We start from the raw sequence: 22231 nt of genomic DNA, 5'->3' as shown, positions 1-22231 counted from the left end.
TAAGCAGCACCACGTGTTTGCATCATTCAAGCAGAATTTACATGAAATGGGTTTGCCATGTGCTGCATTATACCCGGCAAAGCAAACTGGAGTTTGCTGGATAGTTATGTTTTCTCCTCACCAGAAGATGTTGAGGTCTTTGTGCATCAAAAGCGGAGGGATGCTGCTTCGATGAGAGATGTCCCTGTGGATGAAGAGGATAATTCGGATGTACTGTAGCTGACTGAATGGACTGATGTTCAATTTAAAGTTCCCTGTTGATGGATTCCAAAGCAGATATTTGAGACTGCTCTTTTTCTGAGAACTTCAGCGCTCGTCCAAGCAGATGACTGACAGAGGATGTATCTTTGCATGATAAGTTGTTGAGAAGGTACTGTGCTGTGTGCTTTAGGGTCATTTCCTCTGTTTAATTCACTATAAAAATATTTGGGTTTATTTCTGATTAGATTTAAACAGCAGGCTTATCTTGAACAACCCACCTCCATTCAGCGGGTCTTTGTGAGCTCCAAAGGTGTATTTAACATATTCATGTTGCAGTTGGGTTTTTTTTCCTCCCCTACCTATTTCTACACTTTGAGGTTGTTCTGTGCTAGCAATCTGGAAAAAAAATTTTTCTTTAGAAAGGCTGGTTAGTTTGTTTGATTTATGTCAGAGGAGAGCATGCCAGTCAGTAAAAAACAAACAAAAAACAAAACCCACACACACAAGTACTGCGTTTTTTCGTCAGTATGTAGACAGAAAAAACCCCAAGTCTGCCTATGTCTTTTCTAGTTTAGTGGGAAGCCTACCTAAATATTCCAATTCCAACTTCATTTTGCTTCTCTTTAAGAGTATGCATCCTGTACAAGGACAGAGATGACACAGAAAGGAAACATGGTTCTATTTTCAAATGACTACTAGCTACTCATTTTGTGGTTTAGTAAGACAGAAACGTATTTGTTACTACAAAAAGAGTGTTGTTGAAAGCACAGAAGTTTAGAAAGGCAGAGATAAGAATATCTTGATACATTTAACATACCTTCAAAGTTTTACACAGAAGAGAAAGCCTCTACAGAAAAAGTACTAACTACGTAACACTCACCAACACATTTTTCAGCCAGTTCTCCTAAGAAAGGATCTGACAATTTGGGGTTCCAATCCCTGGTATGAATTTGCAAAATGTGCTTTCGTGCCTGATTTAAAAAGAAAAGAAGATAAAATGAGATTAAAAAACTAGCAAGTTAAATCCATGTCATAGAAATAAATATTCTTTATTCATGTGAATCTAGTTACTTTACCTGCTTTAGGTATGTAACTGAGACACGTAAAAGAGAACTTAGCACTCCAAAGTCTCTCAAGAACAAAGCTTTTCCCTTTTAATTTCATATATAAGTAGTACTTTTTTCACCAGTTACACATTTTAATTTCTGTTTGATCAAAATTATTATACATTAACTGATCAAAACTCATTTTCTATTAGGAATTATCATAGTTTTATAATTTCATTTTTAATTACTGCACATATGAGTATCAGTACCTACGAGTATTCTACTGTTAAAGGCCTCACCAATTAATGTACTGCAGAGTAGCACAGCACATACACATGAATCCCAAAGCAATTCCAGCTAAAAGTTCTAGAGAATCTAAATACATCTATCCATATACAAGGTACATTCAATTTTAAGTATAAATTCATGATGTATTATGGCCGAGTTTATCTAAGTTTTGAAAAAGGAACTGAAATTTTCCTGCTGCCAACACTGTAATGTCTGGCTGCGCATCTATATTTTTTTATATGCTTAGAAGTCTACAAGAGGTAAAGCTATTTTCTCTTATGTTAAGTTTCAAGCCCCCAAATAGTTAGGGGTCATTATACAAATCCATAGTTTTGAGATAAGCAATTCAGTTTATTGTGAACAATTTACCTCTGTTTACTTTTAGCTACACCGTGAAGATCTAAAGCTGAATACAACTTTGTGTATACAATCTGTCTTCCTAAAATTAAACATCCTTACAAGAAAAAATGAATATTCTAATTTCATAAGCTTGGATGTCGGGCATTCAAATGTTTAATATACTACAGATGCTTATTACTAAATCTCCTTTCCAGGTTTTACCTTCTTGTCAGGCAAGTTGAAAAGAAATTCCCTGTCAAAGCGACCAGGTCTCCTGAGTGCAGGATCTATAGAATCCAGTCTATTTGTAGCACCAATTACAACTATTTCACCTCTATTATCCAGTCCATCCATGAGGGCAAGAAGAGTAGACACTATAGAGCTACAAGAGAGTTTTCAGAATAAAATGTAAGGAACACTGCAAGAACTTTTGCATTTTCAGATGCAACATTAATACATTAAAAAAAAAAAAAAAAAAAAAAAAGCTAAGTTACAAACAGGCAAGCAGGTACATAACAGTTTCAAGTCTCATATGTTCCATTGGCCTCCTGATCTATAGAATGACATGTACAAGTGTGTTGCCATACAGAGTACAGCAAAATTGAGATCAAAAGCAGCCACAAAAAAATTCAGTCAACCGCAAACTGTTGTAAAAAAGTTCTAAAAAATTACACAATAGCAACACAAGATATGTTTGTACATCACACCATTAAGAATCAAAATCACAGGTGAGTTCAGTTCATTGATGGAACATTATAATTTAACATGTTAGAATAACATTTTTTCAACTGGTTATTCTACTGGGCTGGTAACAGACAATCTGTTTACAGCACAAAACAGCAAATCAAGGTGTGGCTGTGGAAATCTTGCAGTTAATAATGTGGCTGAAGGGTAATTGTCACTGCAATTCAATTCCTAGCAAATTACAGTTTGCCTGAAGGACTGAAAAGATTACTTTCAACACCAAAAAACCAATCTGTCCCTTCTAGTGTAAGTGGGCTTTAGAAAAAGTAAAAATCTTTCCTGTGAAATGAGAAAAAATTGCATTTAAGAGTTTACCAAGATAATGTACCCTATACCAAGATAATAGCAGCATATAACAAATATTACCTGTGAATCTGATCTTGTCTGCTAGAACGAACTGGAGCCAAACCATCTATTTCATCAAAAAAGATTATAGAGGGTCTCATCAAGTATGCCTGGCATGCAATAAACAAAACAAAAATTGAATTCACAGTTAATTCCTAATTTATCCATCAACATTGAAAACTGGTTTCACTAGAAAGCATGAACATGCTAAACTAGCATACATATTGAGACATCTTTGTTATAAAGTGTCAAGTCTGAAATGAAAACTGAATTTCCAACTCCAGCGGTGTTTCAAAGCAAAGCAGAGTGCAGTCTACTTTGAGTAAGCAAGATGGCACCAGTGTACCAGTTTTACTGTGTGCTGGACAGGTTAAAGACAAATACACACCTCACACTCTGTTACAGAAAACAATCTTATCTGCTTATAATCTGACAACTACTCTTCTTTGAGCTACTGCATTTTACTGTTTTGTGTGAGTGTGTTCCGTCCAACCTCTTCTAAGCCAAAAAAGAACACTAAAATAGACACACAACCAAGGAAATAATGCACTCCCCTCTGTAGCATTTATCTTGAACATGCCAGTCACATTCAAACTCACTGACTGATATTTTTCCCCCAAGTTATATCCAAACTACTTTGCTTAATTAATGGAAAAATCAAGAGACTTTTTCTCTGAGTTTCCAGAGCAAGAGAAACTACTGCTAGTATTCCTCTATTCTTTTCATCTAAGTATGTCATTTGGTAAAATCCTACTTAATTTATGAAAATGTACAGTTATTTAGTTTCAGTTGCAAATACCTTTGGCTACCTGAACCACAAAACACAACATACAGAGAAATCATATAAAAAATGTATTTTCTTCTAACCTGATCAAAAAGGAGTCGAAGCTGACGTTCAGATTCACCAACCCACTTACTGAGACAGTCTGCTCCTTTCCTCATAAAGAAAGCCACCTTTTTGTCTCCTTGACTGCATTCATTAGCTAGAGCTCTAGCTACCAAGGTTTTACCTGTTCCAGGAGGACCATAGAATAAACAGCCCCTGAAGATAAATGGATCAACACAGTCACAAACTTATTTTACGTCTCCTGAAAAACTCCAAGTCAAATTTTATAATGAAGACAGGGAGCCTGGAGAAGAATGACTTAAGATCTCATATTATTATTTTGTAGCAGTATTGTATTATTAACATGCTGTAGTATTAACATGACTTCATAAAACCTAAGTTTGTTTTATGCTGTCAAATCAGTAAAACTTTGATTTGTAAAGAACATTAATCAAAGGCATATCAAGTTTCCAAAGGATTCTTTGACATTAGTTAAATAACACCTCCTCAAATACTAGATTTTAGGTAGTACCTTAATTAATGTTTATTAATTCTTTGGAATTAAGTAATTAAGTGACAAAAATACCCCAAATTTTTCCATTGACTTAGACACCATGTACCCATTTAAACCACATACCAAGACACCCCATCAATAAATATTAAAATCCCAGTATAATATTATTGAGAGAAACATCAGCATTTTGCTCGATCTAGTAAAATATTTAACAACATATTGGGAAAAAAAGGCAAGGTACTTCTAAACAGAACACCTGAGAATTCTTTCTTTAACCAAATCATAAAGTTTACCTTCCTATCACAAGAAAAATACACTAGGTTTTTTCAACTCTTCATCCTGCTTATTGCATATTCTGATAGACAAGTGGAGTAGCAAACTCATAAATCTATCTGAACTCTAAAACACTTCAGGGAAAGAATCAACCTCTGATGTGTTTTCAGTTCTTCAGAGCTTAAGAAAAACGTTTAAGCTTAAGAAAAAGAATGCAACAGTAAGAGTAAATACACCTACCTTGGCGGCTGAATTTTGAATTTTTCAAATATTTCTGGATAGAGAAGAGGAAACACTACCATTTCCTTAAGTGCAAGGATATGATGGCTCAATCCCCCTATACTATCAAAACACACCTTAGGAAAGAAAAAAAGAACATATTAAGTTTATATTGTAACAGCTTTCCACAAAAGCACCTTTACTTATAAAACATTAGAAAACAAATTAGAAAAAACACTGCATTGATCAACAGGATTTCCCTTAATTTTCAAAGTGTGGAAAGAACAGTTGAGAAAGTCAACTCTTGGCTGCCCACACAAGGCTTATCTGGTTTGCAAGTTAACTGTACCAGGGCTGCCTGGACATCTACAGTGATCCAGCCTGAGTCCCACGGCAAATGCTTTGTAGTCCAAAGAAATAAACAAACAAAAGCTTTGGTAACAATAAAATAAAATAAAATAAAAATAAAATTTAAAAAAATAATAAAAAAAAAATCAGTGAGCTTTTTATGAATTTACTTCAACATCAATAAGAGGCTGTGGAGAATTCTGCTTATGCTAAATTAAGGAAAGGAAGATAAAAAGCTCTAATAAAACCTACCGATTTATCAACAATCATCGGGTCAACATCAGCCAAACTCGCCCCAACTTTCACACGCTCTCGAAGGATTCCACTAGCTAAGTCTTCTGCTCTGAAGTTTAAAGGCAGGCACCTGTTCAACAACAAGCAAGCACCAAATAAATACTGTTCTATTTCAGTGTTTGGAGGTGAAGAAACAAAATATTGAATGCCTTTTACTACATAAAGAGATAACATTCCCAGATTGGTAAACAAAACTAATCATCTTTTTTGTGGTAATTATGGCCATATAACTGGAAGTTCCTTAACATAAAGTTAGTTTCATGCACCCATACACATACTTCAATCTAAAGAGCTAGGCTGGACAGATTATTTTGATTAAACACAGAACAAACAGAATTTCCTTCCTTTAAGACTCTGCATAGATACTGGCCAACTACATCGTTAAAGGGAGGAAGAAGGGTACTAGTAACCCACAGGTTACACTCAGATCTACACTTCTGATTGTTGTATGTTGCTTGAATTACTTGTGATGGAAAAGGGAACAACGTGGCAGACAGGAAGAGATGGAAAAAAGATGAAACTTTTTTCCTTCAGAATTCTCCTACCTAGTTATCAGTGAATGAATTTACTTACAGTGCTTCCACTTTTAGATTACAGCTAAATACACGTAAGGTCAAAAAAATGTGTTTTGGATGCGTAGAATTCATGAACTCTTACACGAGAGGAAGAGGGAATAGCTGGGAGTACAACTGAATTAGCCAGGACCAAAATACACCAATGATATTTTAACCAACAGGAGTTTGGTTGAATTGAATCAAACCAATTGAATTAAACAACTACTCTTGTATTTCCATCTTTTTATTGCTATCACTAATTATATATTCATAAAACTCCAAAACCTGTATTAATATATATATAACCAGCACTCCTCCTAAACCAGATTCAAAAGTCTGTTGAACTCATAACACTATAGACTAGTTCTGCTCATTTTCTGATAATAAAATCAAATCATTCTAAAGTCCAAGGATGTTTTGATACCTGTTTCTTGCTCTGGCTATGCTTTTAGATTTTCTTCTTTCAAAACGTTCTTCATCTGAAGAGGTTGTATCGCTGCTGTGAATGGCGTGCTTCTTTCTCCTATTGAAGTGGCAAAACAAACAGAAAACTCAAGTCTTTTTTGCAGCAGAATGTTATGTTTTGGTCCTTCTATAAAAATAAAACTGAAATGGCAAGTACAGTACTGTCCAGGTTTGAGATGCATGCAAATTGTAGCCTCATCAACTGTCAAAACAATCTGAGAGGGGAGTAACAGCTCTTACTGCCACAATGATTATCTGATTTCAACATGAACATTACTTGAACAGCAGAGCCCCATAACCTGTGCGGTCCAGTCCTGCCACACCTCAGCAATGTGATTTGAATATTTAGTCAATAAGCTGCAATTGTACTCAAGAAAATTTCCAACCACTTTAGCCACCTCTAACATAACAGACATAGCAGTCTCCTTGCTCAGTTTAATGCTTTCCTTTAAATATTTCTTGAAAAAAATCCGTATTTCACAAAGTATATAAACTCTTTTTACAAGGTTATTAATTCTGAATAGTAGAACAGGCTCTCAAAACACCTGTACTTCTGATCTGAATCCAAGTAAAATTACTATCCAAAGTCTGAATGAATAATTTCTTATTTTAGTATGACAGTATTTCACAAAACTGAGTATTTCCGAAATATTAGAGAATGTACATTAAATCTCCCGTGCAAAAAGGTGTTGAGTTTGACATGGGTTTGAAATATTCAGCACTTTCTTGCATGAAGAAGTTGGTTACTAGCAAAAAGTCTTGGATTTTAAGTGAATATAGTGAGCTGCATTATTTGTATGAATATGATAATGCACTGAATTAACTTATTTTTGCCAACGGATAACATGGTCTATCAGTTTTACTGTTCAATGACCAAAACTTAGATCCATTTAAAAAAAATATTGAAGAGAATATCAAGCAATTGGGAAGACTTCTTATGACAGTGTCCTGACAAGAAGCAATAAAAGGAGGGCCAGGTAATGAGCAGGCTAAAACTAAAGGGATAATAACTTTCACACTCTGCTCGTATGCATAGGAAGTACAAGTACAACTCCGGAGATCGCCCAAAAAAAGGTCATATGCTCTTCAAGGGAGGAAAAAAACCCCTACTCTTATCTGCATTACAGAGAAACTTTAGAATCCTAAGATTCAGCTCTTTATTTACTTTATGTATTTTCACTATGCCATTAAATTGAGCAATAAGACAGGAGTTTCAGCTATGACTAGTATTTGTTTACTTGGATTCTGTTTATGGACAGATTTTTCTTTTTGATGCTTTGGGTAAATTTATTTTTTAGAAAATATTTTAAGCTGTAATCTCATCAGTTTTGTTACATAAAGCCTACTGACAGTTTCCAAGACAACTTGGTACATTCCAGACTTCTTTGACACAAAACATAAGAGTCAAAAATTATTCTCGCTAAATATTTTATTAAATTGTTGATAATTTTTGGAGGAAATTTGATCTGAAAGAAGACAAAAAAAACATAAACCTACTTTGCTCAGTTTTATAGATCAGGAAGTGGTTATTTGTTAAACTGGTGCATTGGACTTAAATATTAAGTATGTGGCCTTACAGAGAAAGCTACAGTGTGCCATGCAGAATTCTTTCCAGTACTTCAGCACACCTGTTTCCATTCTGTTTAACACAAAGCTCCTAGTGGGTTTAGACAGTGCCATGACACTCCTGTCTGGATGCTGATCAGGATCTGAACTCAGGATACAATTCAAGACCCGCTCACATGCGTGAATGAACTGTGCAATTCACTCAAGAATGGTTTAAAAATCAAAAGCTACCACAATGTACTAAAGGAAAGCAAACAATTACACACCAAAAGACTGACATTTACCTGATATGGCTTCTTCTTGCAGGAGATCTGTGAATATCAAACAGCGTATTTTCTCTCTTTTTCTGATGAGCTGGCACTGTAACATCAAATATAAAAGAATAATAAACTAATCTACAGAAGTACAGAAGTGCTGGATTATCCATTTTCATCAATAAGGTAATCACTGATTGCTCCAAAAGCTTAAATTAAGGAAAGAACTGGGCAGGGGGTTTTGTCACTATCATTGTACTTGGTTTGACGCAGGCATGGGAATTCCATCCTTATCCTTCTCAAATTATCAGAGTTGTGTCTGTTGTGACACAGAATGTAACTCATCCAGGGCACTAGCATTTTAAGTTTATTTGCAGGACATTAAACTCCATACAGAAACCTCTCCATAGCTGATAATATGGGATGTCTTGAAATTTCTCTGAACAAATAAACCACAGCAGTTCTCTATCAGATAAATCATATTCTATGATCTTCTGACTTGTGGGAATGGTTCAAAGATGCATCAGGGAAAACTCAAACTTGACAGGAAGAAGCATTTCTTTACTGAGAGGGTGATCCAACACTGCAACAGACTTCCTAAAGAGACGGTTGATGCCCCAAGTCTGTTGTAAGAGGCACTTGGGCAATGACCTGAATAACATGCTTTTTGTCAGCCCTGAAGCAGCCAAGCAGTTGGACTATTTGATCACTGTAGATTCCTTCCAAATGAAATACTTTGGATTTCTCATTTGTGGTAACTGCTGCTGTGTCATTTATCCACTCAAGAAGAGAAGCAGACATAGCATTAACTATTTTCTCTATGTAATCACCTAATTTATTAGATTGTTTTCTGCCAAGTATTTCTTGACCTAAACCTCCTTCACCCCTAACCGTGAGCCCAGCACAGGGCAGTACCTGCACAGTTCAGTGAGACAGCAATGCCCCCACCACTGACAGTCTGTGTCTCAGCAGTCCCATCCACGTGGTGAACCACAACAGGTCAGGATGGGAACACACTGTTGCTGCATCAGTCTGTCAGAGGTGAGAAGTAGCCATCCAACTATTCCCTCCCCAAATCCACAGTATTCCTGCAGGTCAAGCACTGTCTGGTCTCTCACCTATTGGAGGAGCCTGGTATCTCTCAACAGTTTTTCTCTGTCTGAGATTATACGGCCGATCATTTTCTTCTCCCTCAGCTTCTTCTACTTCTATATCTCCATCTTCTTCCTGAGACTCTGTTGAGAGATAAAAACATTCTCAGAACACTTCCACTTCCCATTAGAACTACATTCATCTTAAAAAATTACCATTTTAATGGTCACTAAGAATTACTGCCCATTTATTAATTAAGACTAATTGGAAAATCTCTGGAAATTTGATGACCATGATAAATCTACAGCACATTGTCAAATTTCCTTCTAGTTTCTTACACAAGACTCTGGAAAGGTAAAAGAAAGAAAAATAAATGCATTCAAAACAGCTTTAATTGTAAAATACTTCAAATATAATTTCTATCCACTGTATTTGTCCTTCAATAATTATCCTTCAAATTAAGGATAATGAGAGGAGCCTCAGAAAATCAAATATTTGACACAGCATGAAAATAAGTACAATTTTATGATTCACAGTATCATTTTTACACAAAGCAAAGAACACAGAAATACACTTTATATACTTTGTGTATAGGCCCATCTGTTAACAGGATCAGAATCTCCATCCATGGATCTCAGAACTAGGACTGCGTTCATATTCATTGGGACAAACCATACCTTCTACGGCAGTTTTAGTTAAAAATTGGGATGCAGTAGCTGAAATCTGTATGGATGCCTGAGTTTAAGTTTAAATTTTAAGGAGGCCAAGCATGATGCTGATCAGGCCATCAAAGCTAGGCACAATCCCTTTTTTTCTGGTAATTTTTGAACCCATTGACCGGTTTCATTAAAATTTTTAAAGGAAAGTAGAATTTCAAATACAGCTGTGCACCTACAAGCCTTCTAAAACGTCAATGGACAAAAAGCAGATTTTAATTAAATACCTTCCCCCAAAGGAAGGATGCAGGTCTAACTATTACAAATTCTCTCTGGTAATTGCCACTCAGTACATGAGAAACATCAAGTCAATTAGAACACACGTAGTTGTAGACTACATTCATCACAACCTGACTTCCACCAGAGGATTGTTAGAGGGAATGTAAGGAAAGCTCCAATTATTTAGTGTTACAAAAAACAGAAGAAAGGAAATATACTGTACAAACGTTTAGAAACCAGGCTTTGTTCTGCTTTTGGCAGTGCACTACATTGCTATCTTATGGGAAGGAGAACTTCATTTTACAAGTACTTCAGACAAGCGCCCACAATTTTTTACAACCCATACCTTCTTCTTCCCCTTCTGTGGACACTTCATGGTGGTTCTGAATCCCATAACTATTTCTTCTCAGTGATTTCCTCCTTCTTTTCACTCGAGAATACATATCCATGTTTTCCTGGAATAAATTTCACATGCACTCCCATCACTTCTGTCCCACGTCACCCAGTATTAGTCCCAGAGCAGTAAGTAATGCTCCACACAATCTCTAGCCCTCAAGTGTTTCTCCAGCAGAGCTCTCCATAGGTAGACTACAAAAGCAGTCTCATTTAACAGATGCTAAAGTAAATCTTTCAGACAGTACCTCCTCCATCTAATACAGAGTAACATCAGTAACAAGTTTTCATGAAAAAAATGGATGACAGCCCCTGGTCCTGTTTCCAGGCTACCAGAGTATGCTTCAAACCAAAGAACCACCACAGCACATCATGAGAGCACAGCAGTGAATTTGTCAATAAAGAAAACAAAGTAGAGCTTATTCACTAATTTAGTTCTGAATTTTAGTTTATTGAAGTTTAATTTATCATGTTTTTAATGTTATTCACTGAAGAAAATCATAAATGTTTAGACAGAGCTACAGATAGTGTATGGTGTTTGCAAAAACAAACACACTCTGCCTTGATATGACTGTTATCCAAGATCTCAGAAAGTCTGCACTTACAAATTCTGTATCTGTCCACATCCGCAGCCGTTCTACTTCCCCAGATCTCCTGTTCCTCCTGATGTTAATGTTATCCATTTCCTGTAGGACAGCTTCAGCAGTACTAAAATATATCCAACAGTTAGCACACACAAAACATCAGTTTTAAAACAGTAACATGCAGAACTTTGGACATAGCATTCAACATCTTAAGTTGTCTATCAGTTAACTACAAACCTAACCACAATAAAACTGAAAGAATACAAACTAAGAAGAATGTAAAAGAAGAAATGCTGATGCTGTTAAAGTTTGGGATTCAAATTAGACAGTAGTATTTTAACAAACATTTTTGAAAAATTTGGCTCAGTATAAATTGTAGAATACAAATTTGCATCTGTTGAGACATTAGATTAGATGTCAGGTAAGAATAAATTTGCAAAGAAAGTAAAGCTTTTCATCGACATAATTATAATAATGGGAATGCAATTAATGCTCCACCTCATAAGTTTTATAGTTTCTTACCCTGGCCTCAAAAAAACAATAGAACATAAAGGATTTTCTTTTTGTTAAATCAGTAGCCTCTAGAATCTCATCACTCAGTATTTGACCTCACTACCATTTCTCATCTACTATTTAGTCAGCATTTTCATTATCTGGAGTATTTGTAAACAGCTGTCAAAACAACGGTGGTATACAGAAGCGATAACCCTGGCCAAGACGCTTCACTGCTCAAGAAGGTAACAACACAGTATCAGCCAGGCCAAGTCAATTATTTGGCCACCTGTCCTGAAGACAATGTTACTGCTCTCCATGGTGATTAGAGTAGCTTTCAACTGGAATTCTACTATATTTGTATAATATTTGTAAGAAGACAGAAACCTTCATTTCCCTTTTTTTCCAAGCTGATTAAAAGTAAATCTAAAGGTTGAAAGACTGCTAGAAAGAAGACAGTGGAAGTTCTGGTGATGTAAGTCAGTAAAGTCACGCTTTCATTATGAGAGCTCCTCTCCTTTTTAAATAATTCTTCCAAAATATCTGTGATATGTGTGACAGAACCATTTCAAGTAAAATCATGGTGCAGTTTGCTACCAAAGAAAACAGGGTCAGAAGGGACTTGGAAAAGTCTACGTGCTCTGCCAGGCAAGAGCACACTACAGAATGCCTAAATCATTCCTGACAGACTTTTGTATAATCTGTTCTTAAAAACCTCCAACGATTATGGGACACACTTTTATCAGTATACATATACAGACTTCAGTACCATGATCTTATCAAACTACAACTTCCATGGTAGACTTTTTCCTACTGTTCATGCGGAGAGGGACATTCAACTGCAACTAGAAAAATAAATTTAACTCAATGTAAGTTTGCAAGCTGATACCGAGTAGTGTAGTTACTGAGTAAGTAAAAGAAAATTAAATTAATAAATATTCAACATAATACAGGTAAAAATTAAGAACATACTTGACAATTAAATGTTTATGTTCAAATCATTTTCCAGCACTGGGGAAAGCAGTCTCTCATACATGTGACTGCTAAAACCTGTTTTACAGGTGGGAAGATCAGGACATATTAAGTGACCTGCCCAGGGCTACAGAGAAATTTTATTTCAAAAAAGCATTTCTGGCTCCCATTCCTATGCTCAGACCAGACCGTGCCTCCCTGTCTGACCTACTTTGTCTGCACTGTAAATGTCAAAAAGTGACACCCACCCTTATGTGAATTATTAACAAATGGTAAAAACAAAAACAAAAGAAAGCTACAAACTTTTGATATTTTATGATCAAAATCATACAAGCAAAATCTAGAATGCTTCCAAGCACTGCTGCTAATCACCAATTTACAGGACATTTAAAGTATCACTACATAAACAGGTTACCAAGAAACAAACTAGGGTGTGGATTTACAGCACATCAGGCACTCTGCAGTAACTGCCAACATACAGATTTATCCAGGTGTAAACACAGAGTAACCTCCTCCTCAAGGAAAGCCTGGGAAGGTGCTCTGCATTTAGAGCATAGATGCCATGGCAGTCACAGCACAGACCCAGCTGTAACTCAAAGCACAGTCTAGCTTGTCTCAATGCATCCCCACAGTAAAACACAGACATGGCACTGGAACACAGGGGTTTCTAATTTTAAAAAATAATTAAGGTGCTTTATGAATACAACTGTAGCATCCCCACATACCTGTTTACTAGCTGATCAAACAATAAACTCTGATTCAAAGTTTCAAATCTGTTTTTCCTGGACCGACAACTTTTTCTGACTTCTATATCTCCGTTTATGCAAGCATGGTCCCCATCTCCCTTTTTTTCCCCTCGAAGGGGGTGGCTTTTGAGAGCTAAGAGAAATTTGTATTACTACTTCAAAATGCAGGAAATAACATTTTCACAAACAAGAATTAATAAGAGAATGTTTAGCAAGGACAATAAACCAGAAGTTATTAAGCACAGTATGAACTAAAGAACTGTATTCAATTCCTATCAAAGCTATTTTAAACGTTATTTCAGCATATTCAAGTTTGTTTCCTTAGACGATAATCTTATTTTATGATGAAAATTTGGCATTCAATTAGGCATTTGATATTTTTAAGTTAACACCAATACTAAAATGCACATTTGGCCCACAGATTCCATTCTTATTCTCTCAAATATAGTATCAAAAGGTCAGACACAACATATTGACTTCACAAGCAAACTTATACCAGCTACTCTGTACAGTGCCAAACAAAGAGATCCCACTGCTAATTGTTCCTTAGGCACCACAATAAATAATAAAATACCAAATATGCTTAATGAAATAACACTTACATAGAGTCAACACAAAATCAAATAAGACAGAACTGATGAAAAAGGGACACAAGAGGCAAAGTGGTTTTATCTGAGATAAACAATGAAATGGCAAGTTTGTAAGGTACAAGCTTTTAGGAAGACTGTTCAAGGTAGCAGGAGCTGCAGACAAGGCAGGTCTCTCTAAAGCAATAGAGTTAAGTAATGTTAAGAACCACAGAAGGCCAAATTTCAGATGAGCAAGGATACTAAGTAAATTAAAGAGACTAACTGAGAGAGGAAGGTCAAAATTAGTTCATAACAGTAATTTGGGAATTAAGGAAAACATCCAGATCATGGCCAAGAGGTCTGAATTGAGAAGAGAAATGGATTTTCATCTAAAAATGTTCCCCATATCCACAGAGAGTAACCAAGAAGGCAACAGGAGAAAACTGAGCAGTAACTTTTCTGGTCAAAACAGTCAAAGGAATCAGTAAGGTTATCAAAAACATATGCCACTGAAAATCATTGACATAAAACTGTTTCGTGTAAAACCTCATACAAAAAGTTCTGCTATAATTCACTTACATAAGCTACGTCCATTTGGTAGTGTAGCACCAGGCTGAGAAGTTAACCTAGGAGACAATCAGACACACAAATAACATTAACATTCCTTAGCCAAGCAAAAGGCACACATTGAAAACACTGTGATACTCGGATTTCAAAGCCTTTGTGAGACATAGCCTTGGAAGAGGAGCCTGCTCCATGCCCAGCACCTTAGTAAGGACAAAACTGCTCAATACCAATTATATGAATCTCCCAACTGTTTAAGCATCTCTTTGATTAATCTCCCTAATCTTTCTTCATGCCCTTGTCCTGTTAATTCTCTCCTTAAATTTCAGAGGAGAATCTTGGTATAGCTCTCCAAAGGCAAGCATCATTCCAACATCTTGGATAAACCAGTAGAAGTAACAGAACTTTTGGGAAAAGTCTTAAGTGACTCAAGATCACTGTTAAGCACAGTGCTTTGTTTTTGGGCAAAAACAACAAAAAAACTCAGATGCAAAGACACGTTGCAGTGAGTTCTAAATGAGCAACAATATGATTTTCAATACCCTGGCCAAATTTCATTTGATACAATGGCCTAAATTCTCCCAGCTGCATTAAACAGTTCTTTTTGTACACTGACATTTCTAGGAGGTCCAGTACAAGTCTACTCTTACAAACAGAAGAACAGGTGAATGAGTTTCAATACATTCCCAATAACCATGGCAAATGAATATGCTAGATTTAATTCACAGTTTTAAAAGAGAAAACTAAAGAGAAGAAGAGGTCTACTTTGAGATTTACAAAGCTTTTATGTAAACTTCATCCTAGCAGTCAACAGTTCAGTAGTGACTTAAGAGTCACTCTTACATACAAATCAATGAAAGAACAATTTTGACATGTACACAAATATGAAAAACATATCTACAAAAGAATCAGTATTAACTGAAAGTTCATGGATCAGGAACACACTGTGTACACTGTCTCACAGTTACCTGTAATCATGTAAGGTGTGAGGAACCTTATGAAGAACAGGATGTTTATAAAATACTATTAAATCAGAATTATAAAATAAAATTAATTACTTCTGCTTCAAGTTATAAAAACGTCACAGAACTGAGGCTATATTCAGTAAAATTTATGTACTAGGCTGAACAATAGAAATAAACTTGACTGTTACCCATTCCCTAAAGACAGTAACACTGATTCCCTAATTAAAATGTCATGTCTTCTTACAGCTTCAGTACATAAAAATAACAATTATGTTACTGAATTTGGATGCATCAATAATCTAAAACTTAGACTGCATCTCAAATAAAATTACTTTTTTTTTTTTTTTTTTGCACAAATATGCATAGAAAGGAACCAGAGATGAGATGACTGATGCAATCCACATTCCTGGAGTCTTAAACTGAAGAAAATTGTGTGAAAATAGCATTCAAAAGTACACTCCTGAGCTGCAGCTGACTGCAGAAATAGTGCAAGTGGGATAACAACACAAACAAATTGGTCTGAGTTCTTTCTTCTTTTGGCACCAATTACCTGGACTGTCCAGTTGAGATGCTCCATTCCTCTCGCTGCCCAGTACTGCGTGATTTTGATTTGTCTTTGCACACAGGATCAGCATGTTTTGAGGTACGTTTGGCAGGAGGAGATATGTGGCTATCACTCAAACTAGCATCACTACCTTCATCTTTCTGAAAAGAAAAAAAGCATCAGATCATACTTAATTGGCTCATTTGTACATATTCTTACAGAAAAGAGGTAAACTTCAGCTCAGGAAAAGGAAATTCTCTGTCAAACTCTTAGTGACCAACCTGTGTGAAATATAAAAAGTGTTTATTCTGAAAGCATTACTGGAAGCTCTGAAAATATTTAATTTCAAGTATTGAACTTCTATAATAGTTTTCCTGTATTTCTGAACAAATATTGTTTCTATAACCCATTGTATTTTTTTACATATCATACATGACACTGCTATTCTCACCTTACTTGCAGAAGAGCTAGTAATGCCATAACGAGAGAAAAGGACTGTGGAAAATTAAGATATTTAAAAACACAGCAATTATTTACTCCATTGACATTGCCTTTGTCTTTAAAACGCTTAAACAAACACCCTTCCTATAAGAGTTTTCTAGTACCTTTTTCTACCCATCAAACTGTCCAGCACACAGCCAGGAGATGTCCAACATGTTCATTAACAGCATTATGCAAACTAACCACATTACTCTTCACACCTTTTAAGTACCAAAGAGTACCAAAAGGGACCTTTATTCCGTTCCACTTATCAAAGGTAACAGAGACAGAAATTCAAAGATAGTAGCAAGGGATTACTTCAAAGTTGTACATAAGAAATGGACAGACAGCAAACTTCAGAGGATCTGCTTCTATTTAGGTGAACTACCACAAAATATAGAACCAAGACTCTACTAACTACAAATTTTAGCTCATCAAAACAGTCTTGATGACATCCAGTGGAACCCCGGGCAAACTTCATGAAGTTCAACAAGTCCAAGCGCAAGGTCCTCCACCTGGGTCCAGGCAATCTCAAGCACAAGTACATGCTGGATGGAAAACAGATGGAGAGCAGCCCAGGGAAAAAATATTTGGAGATGCTGCTTGACAAGAAGGTACCCATAACGTGCTCCTGCAGCCCAGAAAGTCAAAAGTGCCCAAAAGAAGCAAGATGGGCAGCAGGTCAAGGGAGGGAATTCTCCCTGCTTATGTCCCCACTCCTAAGATCCCACCTGGAGTCTTGTATCCAGCCCTGGGACCCACAACATATAAAGGACATGGACCTGTTGGAGTGAAGTCCAGAGAAGGTGATGAATATAATCCAAGGACTGAAGCAGCTCTGCTGTGGAGACAGGCTAAAAGAACTGGGATTGCTCAGCTTGGAGAAGGCTCCAGGGAGATCTTACAGAACCTGCCAGCAACTAAAGGGGCTCTAACAGACCTGGAAAGGGACTTTTTAACAAGAGCATGTATTGACAGGACAAGGGAGAATGGTTTCAAACTGAGAGATAGCAAGTTTAGAAATTAAGAAGAAATTCTTCCCTGCGAGGGTGGTGGGACACTGGCACAACACTGGCACAGGCTGCCCAAAGAAGCTGTGGCTGCCTCATCCCTGGAAGTATTCAAGGCCAGGTTGGATGGGGTTTAAGCAACTTGGGATAGTGGAAGGTGCCCCTGCCCATGGCAAGGGCTGTTGAACTAGATGATCTTTAAGGTTCCTTCCAACTCAAATCATTCTATGATCCCATGATTAAAAAACCGAATATCCTTTATTGCAACAATAGAGAACCACTTATCAAATATTAAAGTCCAGGAATTGTCACTAAGAACTTGAACTATGACAAAGAGATAATTTTACTTAAACAGAAGGAGATGACCACAGAAGTCCCATCTGTTCATCTGGCTTATTAACAACAACAATCTGATTTGTACTCCAGACACTTCAACATCACGTGTCACGTACTCAAGAAATATCAAAAAAGAAAAGGCTTGTTTTCCAAGAGAGGAAGACATAATATCACAGCACAGTATTTAGAAAGTGAAATCCAAATGCACAGGTGCAGTTTGAGAAGACAGCTCAGCACCACTGTGCCACAAGGAGGGTTCATGCACTCCCTTGCCTGACTACACAGCACCACTGCAACCTCCTTGGATCTCCTCCGATGTTTCTCTGATCCACCCATAAAACAGACCAGCTCAGTAAAACTTCAAAAGCTCCTTATGTTAGATGAACTTCCTACCTTGTCAGTGATCTTAATTATTTCACTGAGAGATCAGACAAGTACAAAAGATAATAACTACCACCATTCCTAAATACAAAACACCTGCACCCTGCATAGCACTATAAAATATATGGGTAGCACCTGGCTGTTTCCATAACACCTTGAAACTACAAAATATTAACTTTTTACAAAATCTTAAGAGCCTGCATATTCACTTATGAACACTGTAAATATTTGCACATATATTTTCTGCTTTATTCAGCCGTCAGTTTACTTGTGGACTTAAGAGAAATACAACCATGCACAGGTCAATTTTAGTAACTACTTTCTGAAACTACACAACCTCCCTTGTTAAGGATAGAAGCAGAGTTTCAAAGTAAGCCACCGAACCAGTTTAAAACCGGCTAAGCAAGACAAGAGAAAATGAAACTAGGAAAGATGAAGCAGCATGTAACAAAGCTTTACAAGGGGTAACATTAAAGCTACTTGCCAGCAGTGAAATAAGTAATGCACAGGTTCCTGTATTCCATCTCCACTCCTTTCCACACAAAAAAGCCAAGCCTCCAAGTCCCCTATCATCACCTTTCTCTGCATTTCCTCCAGTGCCTTGCCTCTGGTCTCAAGTTTCAAGTTCAGCTAAGATCTTGTCATGTCAGCTGGCAATTCAAACAAAATACTGGCAATGGAGACAAATTCTGCTACTTCAGGTCTCCCTCTGCTACAAATATTCACAAAATTCATAAAAGTCGAGTATCTTTGAGATCTCTAATGCTGTCAAATGAACCTATCCTGGCAAATAGCTTCAGAAACTGGAAGAGCAGGCCGTCAGTGTGATCACATGAGCGATGAGTTCTTTGCAGCTGCCTAAGGAACCAGACTAGCAATTAAGGGGGTTATTTAATTAGGTTATTCTTTGTTTAGGCTATTATTTTCAGCTGAGCCTCACTTGTCTGCATATTAACTCTACACACAAACTCAGCAACTACAAACCAAGTTAAATCTTAAGACACTCAAGTCCAAATACTAACCTAGGTTAGAGTACATGGTGTGTAAGATGCACAAACACAGAAAATGTTTTACCATGAAGTACTGACAAAGCTACCACAAAGCTGAAATCACTGAGATTTTAAATATATTAAGAAGAATCCAAGCTCCATCTTCCAGTTAACAATCTTAAAAATTCAAGGTCCACGGAATCAAGTCAAACTACCATCCAGAACCTTCACTACCCACAGTAAAATACAGAGATAGGGTTTTCATAACACTCAAGAGATTATTCAAACTGGGATACACTAGAACAAGAAAGGAAATTAATTTCAAATTGGGAAACTTATACAGAGAGAGGTCTATCCACTGCTTCCTCCCATTTATAGCAAAAGAGGTCTAATGATTCCACAGCACTCAACTTGCTCCCTCAAGGAACTGGGTCTCAAACCATTTATACCTTTAATGATTAAAAATAGCACTTCGGTTTCAACCCAGAAACTTATTACTTCAGAGCAGGTATCATGAAAACGTTCTGGGACTAGAACGATATGATACAAGCATCAAACTTAAAAATTAAGAAATTAATAATGCAATTGCAGAAGTAGGAACCAATGCACTGAACTCAAAGCTACTAATGAAACACTGGCACTGAAGCAAATGCACTCACAAGTTGAGAGAATGCAGAGAATATGAATTAATAAAATCTTAATTATGTCAGAAATTGCCTTCAAGCACACCAAAGCAACAAAGAAAAAGCAAGAACAGAGGAATCAAAAAATGACTTTACATAGTGTCAGAAGGTAAAAAGACAGAAACAAAATTCAGTGCAACTGCACTGATCTAACAGAAAAGAGACACCCAGCAAACTCCAGCTGTGACCCAGAACAACCACAACCAGTTCTCATGGAAAACACTCCCGCTAATAACGCGTAAGGAAATAACTGGCATTAACAGGATACCATCCATGGTCTAGACTGGCAAAACACAGTCTTCGTTATCTTCGGATTCAGCAGTAAAATGGAACAGCTGAATGAATACCACAAAACAGCTGTTGAGCTAAGATTCAGTTCAGACAGAGGCGGTGGGGAGCAAGCTGGTAACACACCTTCACTGAAGACACTTAAACAATGGTACTGATACATCTAGGAAAAAAAGCTAAAATGAATAATAAAGCAAGAAAACATACCTACCTGCATATTATCTCTATGCTTTCTCTGCTTTGTATGAAAAGGAGAAAGACAGAAACACTGTTTAATACACATCTATGAGCAAGCTACAAATACACTGGTTTACATTATGACCTGTAGTCTCTTCTCTATCCATCCCTAAATTTCAAAACACAAACTTGATACTACCAGAGCTTTATTTAAAATATGTAGAGTCTTTAAGATTAGGAAAACACAAACTAGAAATCCATTAATAAAACTGACCCATTCCTTCTCAATTTACCCTCTCAGAACAGTGACTACACCAGTACAGTCTTTCAGCAGGACTGAAGAACACTCATAGAAGGGGAGTACTCACTGACAGTGCCTCCAGGTGTATCACAGGAGCCAGCTGGCTAAAGCATGACATTTGATTAATTCCCAAGTTAAAATACAAAGATTACTTATAATATCTTTGAAGGGGAAGGGGTAGGAGGGGTTTGTTCCTTCTGTTTCTTAAGTTCAACCTCCTTGGCCAACAGAATAACCAAATAAATCTTCACTATACTGCTGGTCTGAACACTCAAAAATAATTCTAATCCAGTAGTCTTGGACACAGAGGATGAGTACAAACCATCTCTATCACTGGCATCTCCAAGCATGTGAACACAAGTTCGCAGAGTTCTCAAGTAAGAAACGATATAACATTCAAACCACAACCACACCTTGCAATTTCTGAAAAAGACTCTGTCTGGCTTGCCACAGGTTTGTCTGTACTCAGACACAGGCATGTAGACTTGAATATCTGAGTTATCCACCATGGTCAAACTTGCTGTCCTCGCCATACAGTTTGTGGGGCACACCCTGCTGAGTGCCTGCCACACCCTGAACACTCACACCACTGCTCACACAGCTTCTCACTCAGACAACTTTGCAACTCTTTCTCTTGAACGCTGCAGCAACTGTTTTTTCTACATCCCCTTCCCATGTCTAAGACATGAAATTAATGCACTGACATTCAATCTTCAGTTGACCAATCCTATTCCTCTGCATTTTGTTCAATGCACAAATAGCTTTTCTTTTTAACCCCCTAAACATGCACAAAAGACTCTGAAAGTTACTTTCTCCTAATAATAATGAAATAAACGTTTTCAAAAAATCTGTCAGCCACAGGTTTTCAAAAATCTCTGCATCTAATTTTAGTTAAATCCTAGCTTCTGATATTGAAATGTAAATTTTCCTCTTCATTTGACTCTCTGAAAAGACAACAATTTCAGACATGTCTCAATCTTGTTTTTACTGACTGTGGAGGAACTAAATCCAGGTCCCCTGCTTGTTTCTAACTTTCTATTTTCTAATTTAAAATACATCTTTCGATTAACAACACAACTTCTTGGATGTCCCAGTATATTAATCTAGATTCTTACTTTAAAAATACATGTGAAAAAACTGGTCTGCCTTTTCTCCAACCAGTTCATGCAAAGTTCTTGAAATGGGCTGTCCATTAAAAGATCTAAAACACTCAGGGCTATTTAGTGCATTGAATAAACTTTTATATCCTACAGCATAAATATAAAGTTGTTTTTCCAAAGTAAAACAGTTATTCATGGAAAAAAATGTGACCGTGTCCCCAGTACCCCAAATAGTTAAACTCATGTCTCATCCTTGCCCTCATGTAACTATTCAGTTAACAAACAACTTGCTTTCGCTGAAACTACAACACATTTCAAACACCAATTAAATACACCAAGAACATTGTCTAGCTG

General features: G+C 36.7%; 1 protein-coding gene across 6 annotated transcripts in view; it reads right to left on the bottom strand.

Annotated features, from left to right (window-relative positions):
* The window catches only part of ATAD2B (ATPase family AAA domain containing 2B), a 74649-nt gene that overhangs the window by 42745 nt on the left and 9673 nt on the right, over window positions 1-22231 (bottom strand). For 5 of the 6 annotated variants that reach the window (XM_066314709.1, XM_066314710.1, XM_066314712.1 and 2 more), the window contains exons 2-15: window positions 16139-16293; window positions 14639-14685; window positions 13470-13623; window positions 11302-11404; window positions 10650-10758; window positions 9395-9511; window positions 8307-8382; window positions 6416-6514; window positions 5396-5507; window positions 4817-4932; window positions 3831-4005; window positions 2985-3073; window positions 2097-2256; window positions 1082-1172 (exon numbers count right to left, since the gene is read on the bottom strand). In XM_066314709.1, coding sequence (XP_066170806.1) covers window positions 1082-1172; window positions 2097-2256; window positions 2985-3073; window positions 3831-4005; window positions 4817-4932; window positions 5396-5507; window positions 6416-6514; window positions 8307-8382; window positions 9395-9511; window positions 10650-10758; window positions 11302-11404; window positions 13470-13623; window positions 14639-14685; window positions 16139-16293 — 1603 coding nt within the window. Of the gene's footprint in view, window positions 1-1081; window positions 1173-2096; window positions 2257-2984; window positions 3074-3830; window positions 4006-4816; window positions 4933-5395; window positions 5508-6415; window positions 6515-8306; window positions 8383-9394; window positions 9512-10649; window positions 10759-11301; window positions 11405-13469; window positions 13624-14638; window positions 14686-16138; window positions 16294-21190; window positions 21326-22231 lie in introns of those variants that run through there. The other variant, XM_066314713.1, reaches the window with a different exon arrangement.

This window comes from Sylvia atricapilla, chromosome 3 (genome assembly GCF_009819655.1).
Source record: "Sylvia atricapilla isolate bSylAtr1 chromosome 3, bSylAtr1.pri, whole genome shotgun sequence".
Classification (NCBI taxonomy): domain Eukaryota; kingdom Metazoa; phylum Chordata; class Aves; order Passeriformes; family Sylviidae; genus Sylvia; species Sylvia atricapilla.
Note: the sequence above shows the minus strand (reverse complement) of the source record. Positions and strands in the feature narration are given on the sequence as shown.